Here is a 15,766-nt window from a genome sequence, read left to right as displayed (position 1 = left end):
TTGTTTACAGCATTCTCGTTGTTTAACTAATTAATTGCAAGGATGAATTTAACGAGTTAAAATATGATTTGTAGAAAAATGTTAAAAAAATCCAGTCTTAAAATTTTGTAATTCAACAATTGTGAAGGTGGGTCAATCATCAAACCTCGAGAACGGTAAAAATATTTATTAGTCGTTAAAAATTGTAATTGATATATTACTTTGCCATATAATATCCGCCTCATCTATTACTACTATATCGTATCAACCAACTTAAGTGATTCAATTATACGTACATTTTAGTATGTTGATATTTATATTCGAAACTACACCATTCAGATACCATTCAGATTTCTAAACATTTGATGACAAATTAAGGTGGTGAACAAAATAGTTTTTTTTTTTAAATTCACTAACTAAAATAGAATAACAAATGGAAACACAAATCTTAAAAGAAAATTTCAAATTCAAATCCCCTAAATTGAGATAAAGTGTACATTTCACTCCCTTTTTAGGGTTTTTTTTTTTCTCGATTTTGAATGAAATGAAAAATTTTACTTAAAAACAATTTCAAAAAATATATCGAACCCAATTTAAATTGATTTGTTAGTAAAAAAGGGTGTGCCTTAATGGCTACTTATTTGCAATAACAAATTCCCATAAATTTATGGTATGCTTTTTTACTAGTGTTGAAACAGTACTCTCAAGAAATTAATGCATGATCAATGGCCAAAATACAATAAATTAAATGAATGTCTTTTCCATCAATTTATTTATTTGAGAGACAATAAATACAAAAGGAAAAAGGAACATACAAGACAAAAAAAAACATCTGGGACAGAGAAAACTTTCAACATATCACAAAGAAAATAATAATTTGGGCAAAATGAATGAAAAAAAAAAAGGTTATTGTGGTGGTTAGAAAAAATAAAATAAAATAAATAGAAAGAAAAGGCACGTCAAACACTAAACTCAACCATGTTTGCTTATCATATTTTCTTTTTTATTCTCTCTTTTTGATTGCTTATCAAGTGAGATAATATTCTAAACAAATATTAATAAATTTACTTAAAAGGGGAAAAAAATGGGGGTAAAAAGGATGAAGCATGCTGTTCTTTATTAGCCTTTTTTTTTAAAAAAAATTTAAAATTCACCACCAAATTGGGCAAGCAGAGCATGCTTCATTATAAAGGCAAGAACTAAGTGGCTCTATTAGCAACCAAATCTAAACTATTTAGTGGGATGATGTGGCTTGTATTTTAAAGTTAACATGTGAGTAATTAAAAAGAAAACATAAATATTTTCTTAAAAAAACAAATATTACTTTCTGTTGATCAAATTAAATAATGCAATTTACATTTTTTTAAATTTAATCCACTTTTTAAATTCAGCTCATCTCAATGGATTATTATCAATAACTTTAGGTTGACGTTTAGAACCTCCGCCCACATTTATAAAATTTATAATATTAGAGAAAGATAGTAGTACCTAATATAATTTTTTTAAACTTTTGTATTAGTAAAACAAGAGTGAAAATTTTGAACTTTCAATTTTTGTATAATATGTATGGTTTAATCCATATTTTTAAGTAGGATTTAAATACTATTTTGGTTAATCTTGACTTTGGTTCATGTTGGTAATGTAATTTAAAAGGTTTGTTTATTTTAGTTACTATACTTTGATGTTAGTTATTGTAGTTTTAAAAAATGACCAATTATTATTATTATTATTTTTTTTACAAAATTTGAACCACAAGATTTATAAAAACTCTTTAATATAAAATTATGATTTCATATTTCAAGAAATTTAATGAGCGAAGATTATACTAAAATTATGATCTAAATAAATAATATATAAAAAAAATGAATGAACAAAAAATTTATAAATCAAATAAACCTTTCGAAACTACATGTATTAAAACAAACAAAGATGGAGACTTTATACAAGAGAAGAATAGAATGTCTCTTAACTCAAATATTAGTCTTGCTTTATACATTTCGGTGGGTGTGGGCCCCATCTTAACTCAAATATTAGTCTTGCTTTATATATACAAATAAAAGGATTCATCTTTTATTATTCTTTCATTTATTTGATTATTTATTTATTTTATCCGTATGAAGAGATGTAGATGGCGTGCTTAAATCTTAACCACAAGAAAAATCTCAAAATAAAAAAAATTGGAACATACGTCATATCACATTGTAAAACAAAATTGATAATTCGATATTTTATCTTATAAATATAAATATAATTCTTTTAAAAAAATCTTGAATAGAGGCAGACTACTAGCATGGCCGTGGGCTTATAGGACTAAATTTGGGCCGATCAACGGGCTGAGCCCAAACCTGATGGGCCGTCTACATCAAGTTCGTTACTTATACGGTGCGAAGAGAGAATCAATTTCCTCAGTAACTGTAGATTGGGGGTAGTCTACTCGCTTCTCCTTCAACGCTGCCATTGAAGAATCCCCAAATTCTTGGTTTTACAGGAATCAGAAATTTCGGAAGAATCTGAATTCAGTCGAAAATTTGGAGCATTTTTGTTCTGTTCTTCTTGTTCGTCATCTGTTCCGAGACGAATGGAGCCGTTTCCGTCGTCATCTCAAATGGCTCAGAAAACCTGGGAGCTTGAGAACAATATCATCCCCGTTGATACTCCTCCGACCACCTCCAAAGCTACAGATTCATCCTCCGATGCGATATTCTACTACGACGAGGCTGCACAGGCCAAGTTCCAGCAGGAGAAGCCGTGGCAAAATGATCCCCATTACTTCAAGCGTGTGAAGATCTCTGCACTCGCTCTTCTTAAAATGGTCGTCCATGCACGCTCCGGTGGAACTATAGAGGTCATGGGACTCATGCAGGGCAAGACTGATGGAGACGCTATTATCGTGATGGATGCCTTTGCTTTGCCCGTCGAAGGTACTGAGACTAGGGTTAACGCTCAGGCTGATGCGTACGAGTATATGGTCGATTATTCTCAGACTAATAAGCAGGTTTTTCTTTTATTCTCTTTGAAATAGTCATTTCTGATTGCTTCCTTTTCAATTAATTGTACGTATACGGTATATGTCTATAGTTTTTTGTCTGACAAGTTGTATATACGTCTGTATGTATGGAGTTTGGGTTTATATGGTCCATTGAGCTTTACATTGAAGGTGAAGGGGTGTACTGAAGTTGAACATATTTCTTGTTTATCCTGTGTTTGTTGTTGATGTTTAGATATCTGAGTTCGTTTAATATGTCATATCATTGATCTAGCGGTTTTGAATTGGTCGAGTTTCATCAGAAATTTTAAATTTCTTGCATACATAATAGTGAATGGTGCTGCCTGTCTATTAAACTAGCTTTGTAGTTCATAGGTTATTCTTTGTGCTGTTGATGGTTGGCTCTCTTAAAGATTATCCTATGATTTAGGCTGGGAGGTTGGAGAACGTCGTAGGATGGTACCATTCTCATCCAGGCTATGGATGCTGGCTCTCGGGGATTGATGTTTCCACACAAATGTTAAACCAGCAATTTCAGGAGCCCTTTCTGGCTGTTGTAATTGATCCTACGAGGACTGTTTCTGCTGGAAAAGTTGAGATTGGGGCTTTCAGGACCTACCCGGAAGGATATAAGCCACCAGATGAGCCCGTTTCTGAGTATCAAACCATCCCACTGAATAAGATTGAAGACTTCGGTGTACATTGCAAACAGGTCTCCTCACTCAATCTTTCATCTTCTCAGATATTTTTTTTTAGTTTAGTTGCCATCGAGTATACTTTTTACTCAATTTTTACATGTCGTTGCAGTATTATGCGCTTGATATTACTTATTTCAAGTCTTCACTTGACTGCCACCTCTTGGATTTGCTTTGGAACAAGTACTGGGTCAATACTCTTTCATCTTCTCCTCTCTTGGGTAATGGAGATTATGTTGCTGGGCAAATCTCAGATTTAGGTATCCTTATCTTTCCTAGAACTCGCTTTATTTACTAACCCTACACAAATCATCCGGTGTGGTTTGGATTTTATATGATTCTTTTTAGTGGTCCATTTTGTGCTTTGCAGCTGAAAAACTTGAGCAGGTGGAGAATCAGTTGGCTCACTCCCGCTTTGGGTCATTAATAGCTCCTGCTCAGAGGAAGAAGGAGGTACTGCATTGTGTCATTTTTCTTTTGCTTTATTCTTCTCTATATATGTATGAATGAGCACATATAATCTTTCTTGTACATGCATTTATCTATGTTGTAAGCTGTAAAAGAATTGTCTATTATTCTGTAATTTGTACTGTAGGGGAATTATGCGTCTTTTTTGTCAGATTTTTTTTATGCTGTAAACCACATTTTACAGAAACCAAGGGTGGTGGGTGTGTTAAAAAATTAGAGAACAGTTGTTTTGTTCCTTTTTTAGGGCTGATACAAAGATTTCGAGTAACTAAGTTTTTCGTGGTTGGACATGTGTCACTCCTTTCATCAGCTCTATGCTTCCTATTCTCTTGTTTTGGAAAAAGTTGGTCCGTCCTTTTAACCAGAGTGCTGGTATGACCATGTGTACTTCAAATGTTGTATTTATCCTACTCTTTTGTTGGTCCTAATGTTATGTCCTGGTTTGGCAGTGCAAAATTCACTTTGATATGTTCTGACAAGAATTCTCTCCTTTTATATTTATTTCTAACTTAGAGAAGATTTAAACTAGATATATGCATACATACTCAGATGTGTGTGTGTGTATATATATATAGATATCAAGAAACAAACAGATTATTTTTCTTTAAATTTGTTGCTTGTTGCTGTCTCCGTATCCACAGTTGGTGCTTATTTTTTGCACATTAGAGATTTATTATATAGAGTGGAACTTAGTGATTCCTAATCATGGATCTTAATTATTGATGTGCTTTGGTCCCATTTAAAGGACTGTCTAGATTAGTATCTGAGTCATGATAGAGCTTTTGTTGCTTCCTGATGAATGAATTTAGTTTATCTTAGATGGCAATACACGACATACATCTCCAAGTGAGCTAGCTGCTCTACGCAACATTTGTTTTAATGAACTCTTGTTTATATTGAAGCATATGTCATATTTTGTAATATCATCCTCCAATTGCAGGAAGACTCTCAACTTGCAAAGATTACTCGCGACAGTGCAAAGATAACGGTCGAGCAGGTTCATGGTCTGATGTCACAGGTGACTAGTGCTAATGCCCACTCTTAATTATCTATTCATTTTGCAAAACAACATCTCAAAGTTGTACATTATTTCCTGCTTAGGTTATCAAGGACATCCTTTTCAACTCAGTGCGACAATCGAACAAGTCTCGGCCAGAGGCATCCGATCCCGAACCAATGGTGGAAAGCTGATGTGCAGGGAGCTGACGAAATCTTAACATCCTGAAGCTCAATATTTCTTCCCCACACCAGGCGAGATCAGAGAAAAAGGTGCAGATTTTTGTTTTGATTGACGGGGTATATTGTTACTGTGTATTTCGATATTGCGCCCGTTTGCGCAGCAATTTCCGAGGACTGGGAATCTTCTTTGGGTTGCCTAGATTAATAGCTAAACGGAATGTTTCTAGTGTACTGTTTTCATTTGTTAATCATAGACCAGGCGATTCACTTCTCAGTCTTCTTCCTGATTGAAATTTAGTCACAGTGCACAGTATTCTATTGGCCACAGAATGGGATTCGCTTGAGGACCATTTGAAGAGTTCTTTTGAACAACTATTGTCTTCTAAACCGACAGGTAAAAATATGTTTGTTTCACAATTTTTGGAAGATGTTCTCTCTTGTTTATTTTTATTTTTTCTAATTTATTTTTACCAGCAACCTTTTTCTCTCTCTCTTCTGTATTTGGGATTTTGCCAGGCTTGTGAATGGTTACAAAATAATTTTAACGTTTCAAACAATTTGATTATAGATGGGTTTTCATAATTGCCAAATAAATTAAATTACCATGGTCCACTTTTGGGACTTTGGAGAGTAGTTCAAACTTAGGCAGTCTTTTTGGTACTTTTAAAAAGTGTTTATTTTGATCTCTATTTGTAAAATTTTAACACAAAAAACTTTGTACACAATGTTCGTTATATATAAATTTATAGCTACATTTTAAATAATTTAGTGAGAGATGTGTCCGAGTTAAAATTATAATGAAAAAAAAAGATAATGGACAAATTAAATATCAACTTATTTATAGATCAATTTGATAATTTTTTTTCCCTGGCAAAGGAAAAGAAAATGAAGAATTTGCCTCTTAAATCTTAATCACTAATGAGCTTGGCTCTTCAGGACTGTAGTAACGTATTATTTGTACATATAAATGTTTTTTTAGTTACCAATTCACCTTTAATCATTTGGCTCAAGTAGAACTTGGATTCAAAATGGTGAACTGAATTAAGTTCGTTAAATTAGAACTTGGATTCAAAATGGTGAACTGAATTAAGTTCGTTAAATTAGGTACTAAAAAAATGGTTAAATTATATTTGTTGATGATGAATTCTGTCAAATATCGAAGGTGAGTATAACTTTCACTCGAATGAACTATATTGGAGCAAGCTATGCAAGAAAAAAAATTTGTAAAGAAGAAACAAACACGTCAAAGCTCACGTAAAGAGGTCGGTTATGTCGCTGTTTGAAAGTCTGTCTTTGTAAAAACCATCTTAGTTTCTTACGAACTTCATAGGTCGGCCTATTATATAGATTGGAATGCATACTTCATCTGAATGGGCCGAGATAAATCTACTGACCAACAATATTAAACTTAATTTAAAATGGATGACCTTAAAGTTAAATAAAGTCATCGAATTAATGAATGAGCTAAAAAACAAAAAGATAAATTCAGCCTCTCCCTCCTCATTTTATTGAATTTAATAATTTAGTTTATAAACTCAACGGAATATTTTTTAAAACCTTATAGATAATTGTTCCAAAAGTGGAAAGCTATTTGGCAGAGCAAATTGGAAAAATTTCAGAACCAGATGCGATTCTGAAATGAAGAGGACATCATTAGAATATTGGATCACTAATGAATAATGATTGCATTCGTATAGTTTCATTTTCATACACTAAAATTTTGCAACCGACGCGTCGCTAACACAATGCGACACGTAGTTCCACAGAATATTTGATGCAATTAATAATCGAAGTATCAATACTTTTTAGTGGTTTACTTCATACAAAATTTGATACAATATTAAAAGTTTTTAATTTTATTTTATTCTTTAAGACTTTATATTTATTTTGTTTTAATCTCAATTTTATTGTCCTAATTCTTGATTAATTAATATTGTTGTTAATCATCATGAGTCGTTCATTGGTTCAAAAGGACTAGATTAATTAAAAGGGAATGAGTTCAATCCCGACACCAAATATTGTAGGGTCATTTGAAGTTGGTTGGATGTATATATCAATTACCGCTGAGCGCTTTGGCAAAGAGATAAAGGGCAGTAATTATACATTTCCTTTAGCCACTTTCCTATGAGAAAGTAGACACTAGTTAAAAGCACCTATTTTTTACTAATCATCATTCAAGTTTTGACACGTAAGAAGAAAAAAAATTACTTTTTATCTTAAAAAAGATAAAAAATGAAGAATTACCAAATTTTTAATAGTGATCAACAAAAAGGTGCTGACCACTAAACATCCAAACCCGACCAATCTTACTAACTTCAATTCTTGAGCTTCGTAGGGAGATGAGAGCTTCCATAGTCACGACTTTCACGACACTTCTCTCCCTACCATTATGTTTAATGAGATTGCAAATGAAAAGTGAAAAAAAAAGAAAAGAAAAAGAAAAAGAAGTGTTCACGAGGAATCATGTTTGGTAATTGGCTTTTGGCCCTCTCTCTTATAAGTCTACTTTGAAATGCTTTTGATTATTATTCACATGCTCTCCCCCTCTCTTTCCCATGATCAAATCTAATACCCTTTTCGGTTTTTTCTTCCCCAAATGGAAAATGCTACCTACATCTCATAGACCCGTGAGCCATATTTCTTTCCAAAGTTTTAATTCACTCGCCCGTCGCTAACATGAACTTAGTTCAATAGTAATTAGCACACGTCAAATCCTATACACTTCATCACTCAATCATTTATAATCGGTTTTAATTTATCCTAGATTCAAAATATATTGGTTAAACTTATCAACTATTTTGGTTTTTATACTTTCAATTTTTGTTTGTTTTACTCACTAGACTTCCAAAATATGATATGTTTTGGTTGTTGCACGTACTTTTCAAAAGTGACCCATTTGGTTCATGTTTACAAAATTTTTAACATGAATTTTATACGCAATGAAAACTCTTTAATACAAATTTATGACTATATTTCAAGAAAGTTAGTGAGTGAGATGTCGTGACAAAACTGTGATTGAAAGAAGTGAGATAAAAATGAAAATGACCAAATTAAAATGGTCACATTTAAAAGTACAAGGACTAAAATTGATGTTTCGAGATTACATTGACTAAGTTGAATAAAAATTAAACTTTTAAAAAGTAGATGGACAAAAGCCGAAAGTACACATGGACCAAAATAGTATTTAAAACACTCGTAAATTAAATCTATATATAAACTTTTAGGGTTGTATATTAAGTTATTGTATTTTAAAACCATTTCTAATAGGGTATTTGAAAGGATTATATCTATATCGTTCTTATATTTTAATAAGGTTCTAATAGACTCCCACATTTTTATCAAAGCGAGCATAACTCAATGATAATTGACATATACCTACAACTAAGAGGTTGTGAGTTCGATCCTCCACCACCACATGTTGTGCTAAGTATATACGTGTTAGAGAGAAATTGAAAAATTAGAGAGAAACTTTTAAAAATATAAGAATTATATAAACAAAATCCTATAAGTTTAGTAGCATATTATAAAATTTTTAAAGTGGGACTAATTTAATAAACACAACTTGAAAGGTCATCCACTAAATTTGTAATTTAACAAAAAAAAAATATATATATATAATTTTAAAAAAATAAGTTTTAATTTTTAGGAGTTCCAAGTTTGAAATGATTTTGGATTTCACCTTTTTTATGTGGTCAAAACCTAGAAGGCAATAATCTCCATTCGTTCTTGCCTTTTTAATTCAAAGTCTCACCTTGAAAATTGATTCTATTCCTTTAATAATATTGGCATTCAAAAGTACTTTGTAGTCAAAGGGGGAAAAAAAGCATTGTAAAAATTTAAATAAACCATTAAAAACAAAATTATTATTAAATGGTGCTTCAAAAATACTATTCTAAAAAATTATCTCAATAATGACTTTCAAGCCCATATGGAAATTGCAAGTTGCAAGCTCGGTCGAAATTAATAAATGAATAATTAACATGGTTAGCTCGAATTACCTATACTGTGAAGTAATTGAGTATTGGGACTTGAACGATTTTGATACACATGTAACATTTTTGTTAGGATGGTTTGAGACTCGGGACCATCTATTTTCGACGGGCTCCCCGCAACGTGCTTATAGGATACTGAGCTAGTAGAGATCATTCATCCAATAGATGTAGACTATTGAAGATTGTTTGAACTGTCTATATTTTTCATATTTGGAGAGCACGTAATTCTATAAATTAATGGAAGTGATTCTCGTCCGACTTGATTATTTTACATTTTATTCAGAGCGATGTTTAGGTTTGTGCTTCTACTTGTCGTAATAGAGTTCATTATACTTTCTGCTCATTGATAGAGTTTGCTTGGAACTTATTTCCATAAATGAGTTATTATGTTGTGTCTCATTTACGAGGCACGTGGCGTGTTTCTTTTGCTGTTTGTTCGCTCTAGTTCCATTGTTGACTTTTTTTATTGATATTTCTGATGTCTTTTTGATAGGTCTCTTTGTTTTATCCGTACTTGATCTTACGTTGGGAGATCCATCTTCCCCTCGCAATAGAAGTTAATTTAGTTTTAATAATTCTCAATCAATTCCCTATCTATATAATATCATTAGAATTCATAAAATATATGACTTTCTATTGGATGTCTTTTAATAGTTTGATTGAGAGAATTGTAAAGTATTCCTATATGTATAATTTTTTAAAAATTAAAAACAAAAAAGTATGACTTGTTCCATCTTTTAATTGCGTTGGGTAGGATGCATATCTTAGTTTTTCTTTTTTATAATAGTAATAATAATAAAAAAGCTCCTAAAAATAATGATGTACGACAAACTGATCTTTATAAGTATTTTGTTCTCATATAAAAGAAATTACTTAATCAAGTTACTTTCACTTTTAAAACTAATTAAAAGATTTTATTCTTGAATTATCTATAATCGTTTCTTATTTCTTGTTATCAACTTTTTAGAAACATAGGCGTTTGGTAACTATTCTTATTTTTTCCAAGAAATATTTTCAAGAGATATTTATTTCTATTTTTTTTTATAAAAGAATAAATAACTAGAAAAATGGTTCCAAACATAGTTCTATTTTTATTTATTAAAAAATAAAGAAATGAAAATTAATATACATAAACACTATCAAACATGCATTTATTGGACAATTTTTAAAGTCTAACGACATATTAATTAAACACGATTTCAAAAAGTTAGAGACTAGACTTATAGTTTATTTTCTTTTTTCCTTTCGAGTTCAACAACATATAGGTGTGGGGATTCGAACCTTCGATATTTGATCAATGATATATGTCTTAACAAGTTGAGTTACAGTCGAGTGCTCGAGTCGGCATAATTTGAATTATTTTTTATTTATAAACAAAAAACGCAGGTATATAAGAATCCAAATTTTTGGCAATGAATAAGCAATAAAAGGATTGGTTGTGAAGCAATTGAAGGCAATAATAGCAAAGGTATAAATTTTATTGAGTTACATTTCCTCTCTTTAACACACGGGCATCTCTTTTATCCGCCTTTCTTTTCTTCCTCTCCTTTTGCTCGCGGCAATCCTTTGCTTATTGCTATCACATGTTAGCAAGGTATAAATTTGATATTAAAGTTTCATCGATATTTCCATATATTCATAAATTCGATATTAACATAAATAATGAATCGTCATTTTCATGAAATAAAAAAAAAAGATAAAACATCAACATAATATCATTGATATAGACATAGTGTTGTTAATATTATGAGATTCTTATTCGTTAATTTAAATATTTGATATGATTTTTTCATAATTTAACTATTCGTCGATGTTGCATCTTTTTATTGATATTTTCATAAAATTGAGACTTTATCTATATAGATATTTAAAAGGTTAAAAAACACATTTGGTCCATGTACTTTTACTAAAGTAACAATTTAATCTCTAAACTTCAGTTTATAACGATTTAGTTCCTGTACTTTCCCTAAATTAACAATTTAGTCCCTGAACTTTAACTTGTAACGATTTAGTCCCTATAGTTTAAAATTTGTAACAATTTAATCTCCATTGTAAAATTTTTTATTAAAATTAAATGTCGTATTTTATCATATAACAATTTAATCTTTCTAATTCATAAACATATTTAGTCCCTCTTTAGTTTATCAATCTATACATACAAGAAACTTAACAAAAAAATTTTACGATGAGAACTAAATTGTTACCATCTTCAAATTATAAGGATTAAATTGTTACATATTAAAGTTCAAGAACTAAATTTTTATCAATTTGAAAGTATATGGACTAAATCATTACAAACTAAAGTTTAGAGATTAAATTGTTACTTCCGTGAAATTACATGGACTACAAATATTTTTTTAACCTGTTTAAAATCTTGGGTACGGTTATATTTAAATTTTAATGTAAAATCAGTGGGCGCATCAAATTCTCCAAAGTTTGAAAATAAAAATAATGCCGTGGACCATTTATTTTTTAAGTTTTGATGAAGGAATATATGCACTATGATCTTATTTCTTTACACCTAGGTGTGGTCTTAGAGCCATTCGAGCATTTTTTTTAAAGCGTATTCACCGTGGCTATGTTGAAATTACTAACTTAAGTGTCATTCGAGTAATCGGATACTTGAGTGCCTCTTTTCGTAAATTATAGGTTTGAATTTTCTTTATATTTGTAATTTTATTTTGTTAATTTCTTTTTTCAAGTGTATGTTGAATTTAATGATGCTTTTGGGTACTATGGGAAATAGCGAGGATTGAGATGAAGTTTATTCTTTAGGAAATGGGTATAGAATTTCAATTTGTGACGTTTTGATGTTATTTATTATTTTATGGAATAAGAATCGAATTAAAATTATGGTGAAAGTTAAAAAAAAAAAAAAGTTGAGGGAGAGAGATAAAAAGCTAACAATAAAGGAATGAATTGAAGGTGCAACTTTTAGTTTCCATTGATGTTGGGCTGACAAATTAGAAATCATTATCCATTCTTTAAAAAGAAAATTAAATAAAACAAATATTCAAACGAGTTTTTTTGAAAATGACATTTTTATTTTTCTTAGTTACAAATAGTTGTGAGATGTATAAAATAAAGTTGAGGGAAAAAGATTCGAACACCTGGAGTCGGCAATCCTGTAGTGTAACGGGTTATTGTTTGGTAGAGTTGCATTCCATGTGATTTGAACCCAATATTTCAAGATATTTCTTGAAGCTTAAAGCCACCAAAACTATCATTTGGAAATTATTTTAGTAAAATATTTATTTATTAATTTAAATATTTTTTTTGAATATTTTATTTTTATAAATTTTCTATAAACATTCATGGATAGGAATATTTTATGGGTATTTCTATCAATATTTCTATTGATTTGAGACTCCGGACATTTCTTTTTAAGTAGCATTTGGATTCTAACAAATTATTTGGTGGGAAACTGCAAATTTCTACTTTTTTTTTATATATATAAAAGAAATTGTACCTCAATATTTTGAAAATAATTTTTAAGGAGCATTTGGATTCTAACAAATTATTTGTTGGGAAACTGCAAATTTCTACTTTTTTTTTATATATAAAAGAAATTGTACCTCAATATTTTGAAAATAATTTTCAACATTATTGTATATATTTAAGGTTTAAATACTATCTTAATCTGTGTAGTATTGACTTTAGTTCTTTTTAGTTTTACTATCAAAACGTTAATTTTAGTTTCTATATTTTTAATTTGATCAAATTTTAGCCTATATATTTTTTAGTTCGATTTTCGTACTTTTAAAAAGTAATCATCATGGTCTATTCATTTTTATTTTTATCTCATTTATTTCAATAAAATTTTAACATGACACTTCATTCATTAAATTTTTTGAGATGTAATAATAAATTTGTATTAAAATATTTTCATTATGTATAAAATTTTGCAAATAGAGACAAAAAATAAACATTTTTTTAAAGTATAGAGATCAAAACTATTTGAGAAAGACAGAAATTAAAATGAACAAAATTTGATAGCATAGAAACCAAGGAGAAAATTACTGGAACAATAAAAATAACAATAATAGCAAATGAATGTGATTGAAAAGGTTTCGGAATAGATTACAGTGGTATTTAAAATAATGATTGAAAATACATTAATTGTAATTAGAAATTTATATCATGCTTTGTCCAAATAATAAAGTAAAATAAAGTAAAATAAAATGAAGAGATATTAATGAAAAGTTGACTTTTGATAAAAATAAAAAATAGATAAATAGATATTTCATCAGGCACGTGTACGGTGGACAAGCAATGTACTTCGTTGGAATGGGCGCAGCGTAACCCCGTCCCGTCCAAGTCATACCAATTATTTCTTTTTTTTTTTTTTTTTTTATGTTAAAAGTCAATAGAGTTAATGTTGTCTGCTTTGGAAACGACACCGTTTTTGGTCTAGGTTTCTTATAATTTGGAGGAAATTTGCTGGTTTTGAGGTTCAGTATTTTTCTTTTTTGGGCGTTGAATTGTGCCACTTCATCCATCATTCACCTCGAGGAGCGTGAGGTTCACGCTCCGTTGTACATTTTCCTTCTTTTTTCTGCCACGTTCATTTATAATTACCACCGATAAATTAACTAAATTGGATTCTAAAAAACTTTTAGAATTATTTTGGATCCTAATTTTTAAAATATCTAATTTAGTCTTTTCCTCGGGATCGATCATTTGAGTATTTATATTCGATTTGCTAACACTTGTTTAATCGATGGATGAGACGGTTTACTCATTTTATAAGATCTTGGTTTCAGTTGATAAAGTAAATCAAACATGTGTTCAACTTGATTCGTTGGTGTAGTCGCTTTGTCATTTTATGATTTGAAACTCGATTAAATAAAGACCTCGTCCACAAGGATATAACACTGCAATAATGCTAATGAACACCAGATTCCTATTATTCACATGACTATTTGAATTTTAACGTTAAAAAAGAATGATATCTTGAGATCATTGAATTCATTGATCATATTTAGTGGCGGATCCAACATTTTCTCGTACAGAGAGCTTCACAGTTTAGTAAAAATAATCTACAAGTTATCTAATAATAAGTATAATATTTTATTTATAAGAATTATAGTTTTTTGTGTAATTAATTAAAAATAATAATTAAAATTTTTAAAATATTTTTATTGATTTATATTTATGTTTGATATAAAAAAAATGAAAAAGTAAATTATGATATTATATATTAAGTATGAGATGATTAATCTTCAAATTGTCACTTATTTAGATGCAGAATTCAAAAATATAATTTTTCTAATATGAGACATTACTGAACTACTAAAAATTTATATAAACCAATAACAACAGAAAATAAAAGAATTAATGATTTACAGATAATAAAGAAAGATATGAGTAAAATAATCTATAATAAAGATATTACATAAGGCAAAAAATAAATTGAAAATAAAAACAGGCTGTGAAATTACGAACACAATTAAACTAAAGAAACAATAAATATCTATATTAAAAGATAATAGGATGGGAGCCGCACCATTTAAAAGTATTTATAAAAATTGACATATTTATACAAAGGAAAATTTTCAATTTTTCTATAAGAAATAAGAGAACCATAGATTTTATGATTTTTTTTTCCCTTTTAGAAATTGACAAATTAGGTAAGTTTCATTTTATTTAATTATGTGGGTAAATAATTGACAAAGTCTCACAAGAGTAAGTTAGAGCATAGACAAGCTTCTCAAATGTCACGATTGGTACCAAATCTATAAGTATTTGGTCTTAAGGAAGCTTGTCGTGTTGTTCTATGGGAGCATTCTTGTGGAATGAAGCTTTGCGGTATTTTGCATATAACGTCCAAAAAAGTCTAGGCTAAAGAATGGTGACAATAGTTCAGTTGTCGAAGATGAATAGATATCTTACTTTCGGGTAAGAGTATGAACATCTATTAGTTCCGAGTTCGTACACATCTTGGCCAAGCAGGAAAAGCAGGAAATAAATGCTTTGTCGGTTGAAGGTGTTCTCTTCTCTCCTCTCCTCCTAGACATAGGAGAGGCTCACTCTTCATCCATAGTATAGTAAAAAGATTTCGTAGTCTTAGTGCATGCCATTAGAGCATATGACAAAACACAAGGGTAATAGCCATCCTAACCTTGATTTAACATGAGGAAAGGGAAGGAGAGGGAAAGAGATAGAAATACACTGGATCTTTTCCTAATCTGACTCGGATTGGGAAGACCATCTTTAGGACACTATTCAAAAGACGAAGGTTGGAATGAATTGAAGCGAAGCGGTCGGAGGTTGAGAAGACAATTGCCACTGTGCCAAGGAAACTTATTGGTAATAAATTAACTAATAATATACATATTATAAAAGTTGGGGGAGGAGGAAGGCTCGAGCCCTCCCCTTAACCCCACGTAAATCCGCCCCTTATTATATTGATATGTTTGATAGCATCTCAAACATGTAAAAATTTTGAAATTGGAAGAGATAAATTT

General features: G+C 30.1%; 1 protein-coding gene across 1 annotated transcript; it reads left to right on the top strand.

The window, feature by feature from the left end:
- Positions 1 to 2,378: 2,378 nt before the first annotated feature.
- Positions 2,379 to 5,581, top strand: LOC111005078 (COP9 signalosome complex subunit 5a). Its single transcript, XM_022276446.2, has 6 exons — positions 2,379 to 2,974; positions 3,396 to 3,677; positions 3,773 to 3,920; positions 4,031 to 4,113; positions 5,069 to 5,146; positions 5,230 to 5,581. Exons 1-6 carry the CDS (start codon positions 2,558 to 2,560, stop codon positions 5,317 to 5,319), a joined length of 1,098 nt encoding a protein of 365 aa, XP_022132138.1. The 5' UTR covers positions 2,379 to 2,557; the 3' UTR covers positions 5,320 to 5,581.
- Positions 5,582 to 15,766: the final 10,185 nt, after the last annotated feature.

Source organism: Momordica charantia (genome assembly GCF_013281855.1).
Source record: "Momordica charantia cultivar OHB3-1 chromosome 8 unlocalized genomic scaffold, Mcharantia_2.0 BLBB01000008.1, whole genome shotgun sequence".
NCBI classification, from domain to species: domain Eukaryota; kingdom Viridiplantae; phylum Streptophyta; class Magnoliopsida; order Cucurbitales; family Cucurbitaceae; genus Momordica; species Momordica charantia.
The sequence above is the reverse complement of the archived record's forward strand: the minus strand, read 5'-3'. Positions and strand labels throughout refer to the sequence as shown.

Excerpts from the sequence above, each read along its gene's own strand:
- LOC111005078 (XM_022276446.2), top strand. The coding sequence starts at position 2,558 with ATGGAGCCGTTTCCGTCGTCATCTCAAATGGCTCAGAAAACCTGGGAG. Across the intron at positions 3,678-3,772 it reads TCGGTGTACATTGCAAACAG|TATTATGCGCTTGATATTAC; the intron begins GTCTCCTCACTC and ends ATGTCGTTGCAG. Across the intron at positions 4,114-5,068 it reads CTGCTCAGAGGAAGAAGGAG|GAAGACTCTCAACTTGCAAA; the intron begins GTACTGCATTGT and ends CTCCAATTGCAG.